Consider the following 14,732-nt stretch of genomic DNA (forward strand, 5'->3'; position numbering starts at 1 on the left):
CCCCGGGCCCCGCCGGACCCTCCCTGGGCTGAGGGTGAGGGGCTGCGGGTGCGCTCCCATCGGCGTGAGGGCTTCCCCAGCCACGAGGGTCCCCTCTCCCCTGTGGGTTTCTCTCGCTGGGGGAAGGGGAGCCGCGGAGGTGCGCGGTGCCCGGGCGGCTCCGTGACTGTGGCCCGGCCCGTGCAGATCTCAGGAAGCAGGCGAGGCAGCTGGAGAACGAGCTGGACCTGAAGCTGGTCTCCTTCAGCAAGCTCTGCACCAGCTACAGCAGCTCCCGGGACGGAAGACGCGACAGGTATAGGTACTAGCCCGTTTCTTTATGTTTTAAACGCTGCCTGTGGTGCTCGGTGGGGTTTTATCCTTTGCTGAGTGCTGGTCCCACCTGTGGCTCTTAAGGCTTGGCTTCTTGCTGCTGGTGTTGCTCTTGATGTGATGTTGGTGTGTGAGTCAAGCTGTGGGTGGCAGGTCACTGGGGAAAGCTGGATCTAAACTTTGTTCTGTGGGTGATCAGTGAGCTTTTTAATGCTTGTTATGCTGGCTTGATTCCGAATTTTTCGTGCATTAAACTAACAGGAGGTTTTCAGGGACTTCAGGGTTAGGGGAATTTAGCTTTACACCTCCCAGGTGGGCTGGTGTGCTGTTTGTGATCCCAGTTTTAAGGGAACTGGAGCACTGAGCAGCTGTGCAGGGAACAAGCCCTCTCTTCAAAACCAGTGGCTGTTTCTTCTTATCTTTCTGCTGAGGTGAGTAATAATCACAGAACAGCTTGGGTTGGAAGGGACCAAAAGATGATTTTGTTCCAACCCCTCTGCCATGAACAAGTGTTAATGAGAATAAGAGCTGCACCTATGTTTTTAGACGTGTGGTCTGTGTGTATATACAGGGATGGTTTCTGTTTGCTTTAATTATATTTATGTTTGACTGAAGAATTAATGTGGTAAAACTCTTCAAGTGTATCTTGTGAGCCAGAGGTGAGCTCTTCCCTGCAGTTCCACAGCAGGAATTATCAACCTCTCTGTCCATTTGCAGCCTTTTCTTTCCTTATTAACTATATCCATTGTGGGTGTTGTTGCTTTAGGTATGTGTGTTGATATTTTTATATTTTATTTAATTTAATAACTGAAACCATTTTGTACCTCTCCCTCAATTTACAGTTCTGGAAGCCTGAGAGCACCTCAGCAATGATGATGTTACTCTTGAACAGCCCTAGTTTCACTTTTGTTTCTGCCTCTGTGCTGTTACTTGCCATGTAATCTAATTGTCTTCATTAATTTTGCTGTCTTGTGGAAACTTCTCTTACTCAAGGCACATTACCAGAGCCATGAGTAGTCTCTGAGGGGTGTTAGTTGCCACAGCTCTGCAGGCTGGTCTGAGATGTGACTTTTGTGGTTTCAGTTTACAAGCAAGCAGGGAAGGTGTGTAAAACTGATTGTGATAAGTGGTGTGGTCTGTGTTGCTCTGTAGGACAGTGATTGCTTCATAGGTCACAGGGTTGTCCTGACACTGTTATTAAGATGTGATTGTGTTGCTGGAATAGAATGCTAAGAGTGCAGTGCTCCCTCCTGCCAGTATATGAATAAATCAAGATTAAAAGTGTGGGGAGGAGGACACTGGTACCAGACAGCTGTGTGGTGTCAGGCATTTCTTCCCAGGAGAGGTGGTGTTTATTTCCTGCAGGTGATACTGTGTCATCTGTTCAGATAAGAGTTAAAGCCATGAAGAATAAGATGATGTAATTTTTCAGAGCTTATTTAATCTCTAGCAAACCTGGGTATAGTGGAGTTTTCCAGCCCCTGTCACTGGAGTTTCTTTATTTCTGGCACTCATGAAATGATGCAACTTTTCAGTAACTGCTCCTCCTCTTGTCCTTAGCTCTGACACAACTCCTCTATTGAATGGATCAAGCCAGGACAGAATGTTTGAGACCATGGCTGTGGAGATTGAGCAACTTCTGGGAAAGGTAACTGGAGTTACTTTGGGTGTATTTCAGCATTTAGGCAGTATCCCACTCCGGATTTCTGTGACGGATATTAGGAAATGCCAATCTGGCTGTTGGACAAGGTGTGCATGTCTGGCTGCCTCCTTCAGCTTGTACACTATAGTTTTCTTACAAGAATAAGCCATGTCACATTTTCTGGGGTGTTTTTCCTCCTGCAGCTGACTGGGATAAATGACAAGATGGCAGAGTACACCAACAGTGCGGGCGTGCCGTCGCTGAACGCGGCGCTGATGCACACGCTGCAGCGCCACAGGGACATCCTGCAGGTAACACAGGGCCCTCCTCCCTGCCTTTGTGCTCTTCCTTTGGCTAAAATAATGATTATTATCTATGCTGCTATCACAGCGTGCTGGAGTGTCTCACCAGGAGGTGTGAATGCCACTGATTCCATCTCGATTTCCTTCTCTCCAGGCACTGCTGAACTCCAAATTGAAGAAAATTGTGCTTTTTATGTCATGTTGGTGACTAGAACTTAGCTGAGAAAGAACAATAAAGGGTGCTGCCGTATGTGGGTGGGTTTTATATAGCAAAAGGGGAAGTGTAATGAATTACCTTGCTGTGTGGTTTGTCATATAACCATGTGCAAAGGAACATCACACTTCAGAAAACATGATTGTAAAAGCTCCTAAGCTTCTCAAGGGAGATGAAGGAAATGTGATGGTTGAAGCTACCAGTCAGTGCTATAAATTAACCATGTTTTCATGGTATAATCCTGTTAAAATGCATATTTTATTTGGCTGGTTGTGTACAGTTTGATTTCTGTTTGGTATCTGTGCAATCCATACACAGTGTGAAAAGCAGTAGCATTTGTGTGAATGGTTGCAGTGGTTTTGGTGCACACCAGCTGCCAGTTAAATTGTGTTTTGAGAAGTACCACCTGCCTGAAATGGTTTAAAATGTAAAATTGCATCTTAAAAATAGCACTCATCTTTATTGTTCACAAAAGACTTTTTTTTTATTAATCTAGTGTAACAGCAGAATAAACTCAAGAGTGTCTTCACCACACCAAAGGAGTAGGTTTTGTTAGGGCTTCTCATGGGAAATTTCAACACAAACCAATTCATCAGAAAGGTGAGGATATCTAAAACTGGGAGAAGGAATTGCAGTGAATTTCCCTCCACAGCTGTAGCTGCAGGCATCAAATTTAGCAACTACTTTAAGAGCAGTGAGTTTTAAGAATACTTTGGATTCACTTCCAGCATTTTTGCTGTTAAATTCCTAAGTTGGTCTTGCACTTTGTATTAGAGAACAGCTGACAGTTTTAAAGGTGGCTGGATCTCCTGTGGATATATTTTGTTGCTCAGCTGACCTCTGGACTCTAATTTTGAGATAACTGCTTGTTGTTACAGGATTACACACATGAGTTCCACAAAACCAAAGCAAACTTCTTGGCAATACGAGAAAGGGAGAATCTGTTGGGATCAGTACGGAAAGACATCGAGTAAGTCGTGTTTGCCACAGCAAAGGTGGGACAGAGAATGCTTGGCTTATCCCATGTGTCTGTGCTCTGAATAAAGCAAAAGCAGTTCCTTGAATTCCCAGTTCTCACCGAGGTTCTGTTCTGTTGGATTTTAGGTCGTACAAAAGCGGCTCTGGTGTGAACAACAGGAGAACAGAACTGTTCCTGAAGGAGCACGAGCACCTTCGCAAGTAGGTCTTGTTTCCTCTCCACTGCTCTTGCAGCTGCCTGCCTTCTCTGGGGGTGAAACATCTGAATTTCACACAGCTGTTAAACATTTATGGTTTGTGCTGAGTGTGAGCTGTGTGGGGTGGGTGATAGTCATGGTGGTGGCAGTGATTTGGGCTTTAGGATCTTGTCAGTGCCAGTTTTGTGTTGTCTTCAGGGGCTTTTGCAAGTGACTTGTGACTCAGACCTCCTCCTCCCAAGGGAGTGGATGCCTTTCAGTCTGACTGGGGTAAAGCTTAAGAAACTAAACAGAAACTCCCATGATTTGGCTGAGTTTCCCTCTTCTTTTTTTCTCAGTCAGACAGAGAAGAAACGATTTTCTTTTTTTCTCTACTGATTGTGGGCAAAAAGTGACGGAAGAGATTAATTCCTAAATTACCTATGCACTTAAATATTTGCAGATTGATTCTAGGTTAGCAGATTACAAGCCAAATAGAAAGCACTTTGTTGTTATTCCTGTTGCAGAGAGGGCATTAAGTTATGTGTAGCTGCTTTGTGTGTCCTTGTTCAGCAAAAACAGCACAGGTGAGAGCAGAGAACTGGAGGGTTTGTGGTTTTTAGAGAGTCAGGAGACAGCTCTGGTCTTCCTGCCTCTCTCCTTGCCTGTAGTTGTGCTAAATCTCTGGCTTACACGAGAGGGCAGGCTTGCATTTAAAAAAACAAATAAATAAATAATTACATGTGGCTCTCTTATGTTTAAACTTAGAGCCAAAACAGCACAAGAAACTTCTACAGGAAATTAAATCAATTTTTTTTCAGTTGTGGCTTATCACCACTTCATCCTCAGTTTTTTGTAATGTATTTAAAACTTAATTGATTGAAAGCTTGAATTAGGACTTCTGTTAAGCATAATCTTCAAAGAAAATGGTTAAATATTTCTGGGGTTGTAGAATACCCTTCTAAGAAACTGATACTGCCCATTGCTTTGAAACTGAGTCCATTGCTTTGAAAAGTGCAAAAATTAAGAGCAGAAAACTTACAGCATTTTGTGAATGTTTTCTGGCAGATATCTTCAGAATTTGAGCCTAACGTTTATTGAGGCATTGGTTGTTTGGTTTTTTAAATATATTAAACTCTGCAGTATGTTTACAGGATTAAAATGCATGAAAAATAAAGTTAAGGCAGTTTTAGAAATAGTTTAAAACCATCTGGGTGATTATTTGGAAATGTTAAGACTTGAAAAAAAACCACCACAACACTGAGGAAAAGAAAACCAGAAATAAGTGTGAGTTGGGGATCTTTAGTAAACAGGGCCAAAACTAATTATGGACTACTCTGCAAGGTGGAGATAACTGTAAGGACTGTGAAGAAATCCAGTGTAAAAGAAGAAGACAACACTGGCAAGAAATCAAAGCTTGCAAAACTTTTAATTTGAGAATCAGTAAGCTCAGAAAAAGATACTGGCAGAGGAAATTATTAGAGAGTTTCAACATATTTGTCTTCAGAGAAAGCAGTTAATGAGCTATTCATGCCAAAATGCTGTAAAAGCTAAGAAAACAACCAAAGAAATCACCAGGAGCTGGCAAATTACACCAAACATGCTCCTAGGATATATTGACAAGCTTTGTGTGAGTCATGATGCTGAATATTTGTAGTGCAGTAAATCCTGGTGCCAGACTAATTGACAGAAGTAGATGATGAATATATTTACATGAAGACACAGGAGTAAAAATCCAAATGTTTTCAGTGGAGTGAAATCTATGAAAAGAGCTTGAAAAACAGACACAGGAATATAAACTTTACAATGTGTTATTACATTCTCCAAAGCAGTGTAATAATGCCACAGAAATTACATATTAATGTCAGATATTGGAGCATTCACTTGGTCTTGACCCTGCTTAATTTATTATATTAAGTACTTCAACCTATTACATATTTATTACATGATTTGATAACAGAATGTGTGAGCTGCTGCCCCAGTGCTGAGTGCCAGACTTCTGTCAGCCTTTTCCTTCATGCACAACGGGATAAACACAAACAGGGCTTTGCTCTGGGCTGTGCTTTCCATGAATGCTCTTCAAAAAGCTGCAGGCTGGGATTGTTTTTGGGGTGTCTCACTGGGGAGCAACAGGAGAGAAGGAACTCCTCTGCTTTTTGGCTAAATCTGCCTCTTTCATTTCTGTGTCACATTGTGAACACCACAAAGAAGACCCTCTTAATGATTACATGTAGGTAATCCTAAAAAAGGAGAGGAAATGGAAAATCTGAGTACCAGATGCTGATGAATCAAAGGTTCCAACACACATTAGGCAGAAGGGAATGACAGAGAGCACTGTGCAAACCCTGCCAGTGCCTGGCTGTCCATTAAGCCATGAGGATCCTGGATCCATTTGGCCTCCCTTTCCCAGGGTGGGGCTGGCTGCTGTGTCAGGGCTGCTGGCAGCACTGGGCAATTCCACCTTGGAGTCCCACTGGAGCTGGGGCAGCCCTTGGGCAGGGGGCCCCCAGGGAGGGTGAGACAAAACCCCTTGTGCTCTTCTCCCTTTAAAAGCTTCACTGCTGCTCAGTCCACTTTAAAATCAGCTCTTTGCTGGGAAAGGAGATTTGTCTGGGAGTTCTGCTGGCTGGGGACAGGAGGCATGAAGTTTCCAAGTCACTCAGTTTCCTGTCTGAGTTCTAGACTGGTAATTCAAGAATAGCTTTAGCAACCACTAGAGATGAACAATAACACCTAATTTTTTAAATAAAAAATTATTAAAATAAGGTTGTCAGACAGATGTTGGTGAGTATTGATAGCCTGTTGATATTTTTACCTGATACCTCAGATTTCTTGGCATGTCAGATGCTTAAAGAAATACCCAATCTTGAGTGGTCATATTTGCTGTTCATTTTTGAAATCCTGTTTTCTTGGATCTGTGCCATTCCCTAAAGGTATTTCATCTTCTCTGTTTGTGTGTTTTTGGCCAGGGGCACAAACAAGTCATCCTTTTTCTTCTAATGCTGTTTTCCATCTAAAGAAAACAATTTTGATGAATAGATCTAGCTTAGCATTTTAAAAACTGCTCTGAAAAGTGCTGCCTCAGAGGAAACAATTCTGTTAACTTAGAGTCTGTCCTGAGAAATTCTGCAGTTATTGATGAGTTATAGTCTAAGTCAGCAAAGAAGGAACTAATGTCCTTGATTAAATTTGCAATGTTGTGTGTGTATGCAAGTGAAAATCTCCCTTGTGTTGTAGGTGAGTGATACCAGGGGGTACTGATGAGTTTGTGTAAAAATTGATTAAATCTTCAGAACTTTAGGTTGAAATTACAGATTTCATTACCCATGATGAATTCCTTGTAAAACTAGGTGAAAACACACCAGTTCTGTCATTGTGGGACAACTGTGTGATTATTACTTTATTACTCAGCTCCAGCACTCAAAAATTAGTCATTTATCCCTTTCTAAAAGAAGTGGCTGGTGATGAAGCAAGTGCCTGTGTGGTGCAGATATCATTAGCTGTGGTTTTAATTGTTGTCAGGTGACTGCATGTTTCTGCTGAGTGTTGCTATGCAGCCTGTGAATCTATCCAGTAAAAATTTTTATAAATCCTCTTGGTTGGAGTCTCGTGTGTGAGTGGTGCAGGTAGGAGAGATGAACCTGCTGCAAGTGTTGAGACACCCCTGTGTGTGTTAAAATGTTCAAAACTGGCACAGAGAGGGCCAGGGTGCCAGAGGAGGTGGGTAAGGAACTTATTTTGAAGGAGGAAAAAGGAGAGCAAACAAATCAGAGGGACATGTGCAGCATGGGAAAGAGAAAAGAGGAATAAGAGAAGTGAGCAAAAGAAATAACAGGAACCTGCAGCAGTTGTGTAATGGTGCTAATTAATAATACATACCTGAGATGATGAGGAGAAATTAATGTTTGTGCAGTGCTTCATGTGTGTGGAGTACTCTGGAGTAGTAAATATTTTTATTGCTTTCATCATGCCATTTTGTTATCAGCAGAACTATTTCAAATTTCCTGCTGTTGTTTGGGCAGAAATGGGCACATTGAGTGGAGAATAATCCCCAGGAAAACTGCTTCCAAACTTTGTTGGTGGTACAGGCAAGATCTTAATGGAGGGAGTGACTTAGTGACTTAGTGTTTTTCCTCTAAATATTGTCTTTCCTGACAAATTTTCACTTCAGCACTGATCTGCAGAGAGAAATCAGCTCAACGAAATGCAGAGACACCTTGCAGGGTTTTTGATTACAGGTGGTTTGATCTTTTGGGAGAAAGCTGCCAGTTTCCTACCTTCATAGAATTTCTTTTTCTTTTGTTGTGCCTGTTCTCTGTTCTGCATGTCCTGGTTTCCATTCACTGTGCTGTTGCTGCTCAGGTTCCTGTGGATTTAGTGGAACTTCAGGGTTGGATTAAGATCAGAGAGCTGTGGTTGCCTCCCTTCCCATCCCCTCCCTAATTTCCAGTTGCAGAGGACACACAGATGCCTGGGCAGTGCCTGCTCCAGCTGACACACACTTCAGCACTGCATCTCCTTTATCTTCTCTTGGGAACAGAGAATGGAGGAAAACCAGCTAATTCACCAATTCCTTTTTCCATCCCAAGGTGCTTGGGGAAGCAGCAGGGAGGGAGGAATGTGATGAGCTCTTCCCTGGCTGCCTGCTTGCTCTGCAGCCTCGGAACTGCTGAGTTCCACTTTAGTCGGGCCCAGTAAGGACTTTCTTTGCTTTTTTTTTTTATTTTTTTTATTTTTAATTACCAGACTTGCCTCTTAATTAAACTGTTTTTTTTTGTTCATGTCAGAGCAGAATGCAGTGTTCTTGTGGTTCTATTCTCTTAATTTGAATGCAGATTTAACTGAAGCAGCACTTGGGAATGAATAATCTCTGCTCTGCAGCAGTGATGAAAAAAACCCAACCAGCTCTGCCCTGGGAGGACAGAGGAGCTCTGCATGGCCCTGCTTTGGAGGGTTTGGCTCTGGTGCTGTTTGGTGCAGCCCTGCTGGGGAAGGGCTGCAGCACTTTGCTCATTGAAGTGGAAGTTACAGTGCAAGGAGGGATTGGGGAATCTGGGTTAAAACATCTCTCTGTGCTGGCCATTAATTGCAAGAGCTCTGGCAGTGGTGTGCTGCTGTTTTCCCATACACTGTTGGCTTGTTTTCTTTCTTTCTGGAATAAGGAAGTTTGAGAAATTGCTGCATTAGAAGTGTGTGCCAGTGCTGGATGGCTGTGGTAATCACCTCACTGCCTTACCACTGAGTATCTCAGGCTGTTGGGGCAGGGCTCTGTGCTCTGTCTGAGCAGCAGCACAAAGAAAATGCTTTTCAAAGAAGGGATTTGAGCAAAGGAGGATTTTTGGTGTTGCAAAGGCTTACTTAAGGATGCACAACAGCTTGTCCTGTAATCCTGTTTCAAAATACAATTCTAGTCTGTCATTCTGCTCTGTCTCCTATTCTGTTGCTGCAGAGTTTTCTTGATTGCATCAGTGATTCTTTCCTTTAGCCTTATCTCTGTCTGGGCTTGAATGGGTTTTATCTCCCAGGCTGCTGGCAGAACCTCTGTCTCCTCAAGACTCCTGGCAGAGGGACACGAGGCCACTCTGGATCAGCTTCCCCTGTCACAGTCCCAGACTGAGTGTGGCACTTGGGCACATCATCTACTCAACTGCAGCAGCAGACTGAGAATATTTGCTGTTTTCTTATTTAATTGTAAATAATGTTCAGAGAGGGAGACAGTTCAGGTCTTCTGGGAAAGGAGAAACTTCACTATATGTAATTACATGACTGTGAGCAAGTTAGTGAAGTAGTTTAATGAGAATTTTGGGAGGTTCAAAGCTTCCAGGCAATGAAGGAAGAGGCTCTCTTGGGTATTATTATTATTTATAAATAACTTAATAAAAGATCATGAAAATCAGCCAAGCAATTCAGGTTTTAAGAGGTTTTTCCCTCTAAAAATAGTTTGAGCTTCATTAGGGTAAAATCAACTATTTCTTTTAATCTTCCTGTGCTGTATTTAGGACTTATAAAAAACCTCTACCCTAAACCACTAAACCAAAGCTTCTCTGTCTCAGTGTTTATTTGCATGCTTTCCTGGTAGTTGGATTGCTTTAACAATACTGTAATCAGTAATTTCCCTGACACTGATGACTGTTGTGACATTTTTATACCTCAATATGTCTAAAGTGATGGGGACACCAAACAAGAAAAAAAGAAATCAAACCCACCAGACTCAGCACAAAACTTAGTTTGGGAATTTCCTGTGTAACTGGCAGTACAAAACTGAATTATCCAGGTGACAAAGGATGTAGCCACATTGACATTAAGAGCTTCAGGCTCATTGTTTGCTTTTCATCTCTATAAAAAGTGAAGGTTTATGGATGAAATTCCATGTACCCCAGGGAAAGTGGTTCTGGAAACTCTTGTGGGTCTTTATGAATGTCTGCAGGAGCTAAAGAGCAAACCCTCACAGAGTGAAAGATTACCTGAATATATAAAGGGGGGAAAAAAGTGGCTGGGAAAAAAACTCTGCTCTGGTTCTTGATTCTGGGCTTCCCCTTAGAAACAGCCCTTTGGTCTTAATCTGGGGAAAGGGAAGGATACAAAACCACACTTCAAACTTCAGGGCTCTGTGGTTTCTTCTGAAGTTTTTTGCTCCTTTCAGAAATAAACAAGTCTCTGATGCATGTTTTATTTGTTTTTAGCTTTCCTTTCAACGTTGTTTCTTAACTAGGACAGCTTCCCCCCTCCAAGGTCTGTATTGAAATTAGGGCTTTCACAAGTGCTGAAATCCTTCCTGCATGGACTGGTTCTGAAAAGCAGGTGCAGCTTTTCAACAGAATCAACAATTGTGGAGTTTTGTAGAATTCCTTTTGTGCAATCTCAGAATCACTTTTATATTCTAATGCAGCATGTCATTTTTTTGTCAGTGTGGCTGTGCACTTCATTATTCTTTAGGGCCAGAAGTGCTTGCTCATTATTTGCTATTGGATCCTCCAGTAAAAACAAGCTGTTGAACTCAATTTGCTGTGTATGGATATGTTAAATAGTGATTATTTCCATTTTCTCTTATACAGAGTGTATCTCTGGAAAGTTACCACACTACTGCATAAATGTCATTCTTGAGTTTTTATTTAATTTCAACCTCTCCTAATGCATCAGAATTAGGTTCTCGTTCTTGGCTGCTGAATGATTGCTGTGCAGATTCCTTTGTGTTCTATCAAATCCATGATGCTAAGCAGAACTAGATCCAAATTACTCTTAAAGCATCCCTATTTTATCCTAATAATAGAGTTCTGTTTAGAACTTTTCAAGGACCTTAGTTCAGTTGTGATTTGAAAAATGCAGAGTGTTTTCCTCTCATTTGAGAGACTTGTTTATATCAAGTCTAGTTGCACTTCTGGAAGAATGCATCTTGTTCAGTCTCAAATAAAAAGCCCTGAGAACCCTGGGAAATTGGGTCAGGAGAAAAATGCTGAGATCTTTACCCATTAATAAATTGCATCCTGGGTTTGGCTTGTGGATGGTTTAAATGTAGTGTGCACTTTACATTTTGAACCACAAGTGTTTGTTATGTTGCATAGTTAACTATGCAGCTTTAAGAATCATTTTCTGCAGCTTAATTAACAGGCAGGTAGAGAGCTGTAAATCAGGTACCTCAGCCAAGTCCTGCATGAAAGCCACAGAGCTTCTCCCAAAAACCCTCAAAACCACAGCAGGTGGAAATGCAGTTAGGGAGCAGAACACGGGTCTGTCAGTGTGGATTTTAGGGTTTCATACCACATTAAAGTTGGGTTGTCATGCTAAGGATAATTCTCACTTCATTTCTGTGTTGGCTGGACTGGAAATTAAAAATACATTAATTATGAAGGTTTTTATGCAATGGGGCTCACATTCCCCCTTGTGTTCTTCTGGTGAAACTTAGGAATGTGTGAATACTAGAATGGCTCTTTAGCTTTGCCAAGCTTTAGTCAAAAAACACTGAGCTAGAAAAGTGATACAATCTATTTTGTTACAACACAGATTACAAACAGCTTGTGTTTGTTGTAAGCTGAGCATCTCCTGTGTGTGTGCCCAACAAATCAGCCGTGACAGGTTATCCTGGGAGAGCTCCATTTCAGTCAGGTCAGTGTCAGGTAGCAGAGCCTGGGTTGCTTGCTTTTGAGGGGTTTTCCTTTAGTTAAAGGTCCCATCCAAATTCCATGCTGTAAACCAGGGGAAATAATGCAGGCAGGCCTGCCCTGGCTGCTGGCAGAGCATGCAGATGTAGAATCTGAGGAAATGCCTATGGAGTCCATTAGGAAGTTACTGGAATTGTTCTGACAGTTGTGGTTGCTGATAATGACTTACAGTAAGGCCTGCCCTGCTCAGTTCATTTCACTTTGTTCCTATGGGTAATATGGAGCAATTACATGGGAGGGTCAGGCTCTCCAAGAACTTCTCCCAAGCATGGCTCCAGGCCTGGTGGTGCCATCCTGGCACTGGTTTGTGCTCAACCAGTGCCCCTCGTGTGGGCAGCAGGAGCTGGTCTCATTTTTAAAGTTTTTACCTGAGTTCTTGGGGTAAACTGAACCCTGCAGGTTATTGAGAAGCTCTTAATCCCTTATAGATTTGCTCTGAGGGAAGAAGCATTGCTGCTGCTCACCCTCTTGGGGCTCTCAGGCACTTTCCCAGTCGTCTGCATGCCAAAGAGCTTTCTTGGCTAACTCCTCTTCTAGAGAAACACTTCTTCCACTCTGATAATTCCCAGACAACTCCATGGGGTTCAGGCTACACCCTTTGGAAATCCAGGAGAAACAGCTGTTGTTGTCAGACCTGTGAAGGTTTATCCCTGTTTTAAGGGAGAGAATCCCTTGGTACTTGTTGGCCTCCTTTAAACTACCCTTTGGAAATCCAGGAGAAAGAGCTGTTGTGTCAGACCTGTGAAGGTGGATCCCTGTTTTAAGGGAGAGAATCCCTTGGTACTTGTTTGCCTCCTTTAAACTGAGTTAGAACAACTAATCTTTTTCTTGGTTGTGTGTTTACAGGTGTTAGCTGCAAAGAAAGTGCTTTTCTTAGTGTGTCTAAAGTCCAAATTGCTGGAATTGATGAGCTGTTGAGGTATTTACTTAGTGGTGTAGCTAGAAGTCAAATTTCTAGCTGAATTTGTGTTACAGGATTGCAGTTGGAGGGAGGAGGTTTCACCAGATTATTTTCCTGGAAATCCTTTGGCAGATTCTTCCCTACAGTAAAAAGAGAAGCCTTCTGTGTATTTTTTGCCCTCATGTACAATTTCTTTCCATCTGGAAAGAAATTCAGCACCAGACAGTGTTGGTTTACTCTTGCCTAGAGCAATGGCTTCTGTTCCAGAGCCTTTCATTCTAGATTTAACAAATTGTTTGCATTGATGAAAAGCAACGTGATATTGTGCTTTTTTCTTTTCCAATTTTGCAACTATTCCCATTCTTACTGAAAGGGATTTCTGAGATGTGCAGAAATAAGCTTACTGAGGTGTTCAGAGATTGTAGGTGTGATGATGTTGAGCAAATTTATACATTGATTAATGCCCACATTTGTGCTGGGTTTTGTGTTTGATTGTTGCCTTCTGCAACACACAATGTGACAAAATTGCATTTCCTTAGCATCCTGATTTGTGCTTGAATTAACACCCAAAGAAAACCAACAAAAGAGAGCAGTTTGGGTCAGTATTTGAGCCTTTCTTTTCTTTTAGAGTGGTTTCTGTGGGGAAACTGTTCATCCCTGAAAATGCCCCATGCCTTTGTTTTTGGCCTGCCAGGTTTTCTCATGCTGGAAGTGGAAGATGTATGCTTCATGGTCAAATATATTGGTCTTAGTCAATAAATACACTTCTACACCAATTCTTTGAAGCTAAATTGGATCAAACTTGGGACAAGTCTTACAAAATCTGGAATATCTTGTTATCATAGGGAGGGGGAAAAAAGTGTTCTGCTTTACGTTCTTCTACTTAAGTTTTTAAAGAGCTTAATGATTTTATGAATTTTTAATATGATAAGGAATGTTGATGGCAAGCAGAAAAAATGAGTTGGAGATGGGGTTTTGTGTGTGTGCTCTGTGTTTTTTCATTATTATTCTGTTATTATGATGATGGAAATAACTGAGTGTATAAATCAGATTTACCTCATACCTGTATATTTGTATTAGAGTGTGTTTTACAGGATTTGCTTTCCTGGAAGCTCCACATTGCCTGATTATCCAGGACTGTGAAAATCTGAAAGATTTATTGGAGGCAGTTTGAGAGAGCAGAGACTTGGTGATTTATCTTGCAGTTAGAGAAAGGACAAAGTGAAATTATTATTTCTGTAGTTATTCTTTCTGAGAGGAAGAAAATAGTTATTAAGTGCTATATTAGTTTATTCTCCAGGGGTTTCCCTATCCCTTTTTAATTATTCTATGTGATAATATTGCCCTTAATTTCATCTGAAGGGTTTAAAGCATGTTGTGAGATGAGCTGTGTGCAGATGAGTTTTACTGCTCTGCACTATTCCTCTGACTTGGTTTGGATATGAGCAGCAAAATCTATGGATATGCAGGAGCCCACTCCTCAGCTAAATATTCATCTCTAGTAATGAATTTTATTTATGTACAAACACAGAGATTTGCCTTACAAACAACATTAAATACTTTTTTTGGTTCTAAAAGCCTGATGTGGCGAGCAGGACTCTTTTCTATCATGGGGGCATATTTCACTTAATTTTCCCCTCAGATTAATTTTCCTGTCTGCATATTCAAAGGACAAGCTGTGCCATGTTCTGCAGACAGCAGTTGCACAGAGGCCTGGGTATTTCATATGCAGGGCTGCTGCTGCTGGGCTTGTGCCATTCCTTACAGGAGGTGATTGCCTCAGCAGCTCCCAGCCTTTCTCTCCTGTAGTATTTTTAAAAGGCTTTGTCTGTCTGGACAGGTGAAAATGCAATTTATTGAAACAGATGGCAAGTCAGATTAATAATGCCCAGAACCATTTTTGCTTGGATGTTCACAAGGAAATGTCCACTGGGTTTGTTGTCTTTGCTTGGCCAGCAGAACAACAAAGTCAATAGATTTTAATTTAAGAGCTTCTTTTTGTAGTGTTTTGAATATGTAAGTTAAGCACAATTGCCTCGTTCAATGTT

General features: G+C 41.7%; 1 protein-coding gene across 2 annotated transcripts in view; it reads left to right on the plus strand.

The window, feature by feature from the left end:
* Positions 1-14,732, plus strand: part of GOSR1 (golgi SNAP receptor complex member 1) — a 28,635-nt gene that overhangs the window by 227 nt on the left and 13,676 nt on the right. The window contains exons 2-6 of one of the 2 annotated variants that reach the window (XM_039720751.1): positions 187-295; positions 1,873-1,960; positions 2,158-2,265; positions 3,349-3,440; positions 3,575-3,649. In XM_039720751.1, the coding sequence (XP_039576685.1) occupies positions 187-295; positions 1,873-1,960; positions 2,158-2,265; positions 3,349-3,440; positions 3,575-3,649 (472 nt within the window). Of the gene's footprint in view, positions 1-186; positions 302-1,872; positions 1,961-2,157; positions 2,266-3,348; positions 3,441-3,574; positions 3,650-14,732 lie in introns of both variants that reach the window. The other variant, XM_039720750.1, reaches the window with a different exon arrangement.

Source organism: Passer montanus, unplaced genomic scaffold, assembly GCF_014805655.1.
Source record: "Passer montanus isolate IOZ18808 unplaced genomic scaffold, ASM1480565v1 scaffold44, whole genome shotgun sequence".
Classification (NCBI taxonomy): Eukaryota; Metazoa; Chordata; class Aves; order Passeriformes; family Passeridae; genus Passer; species Passer montanus.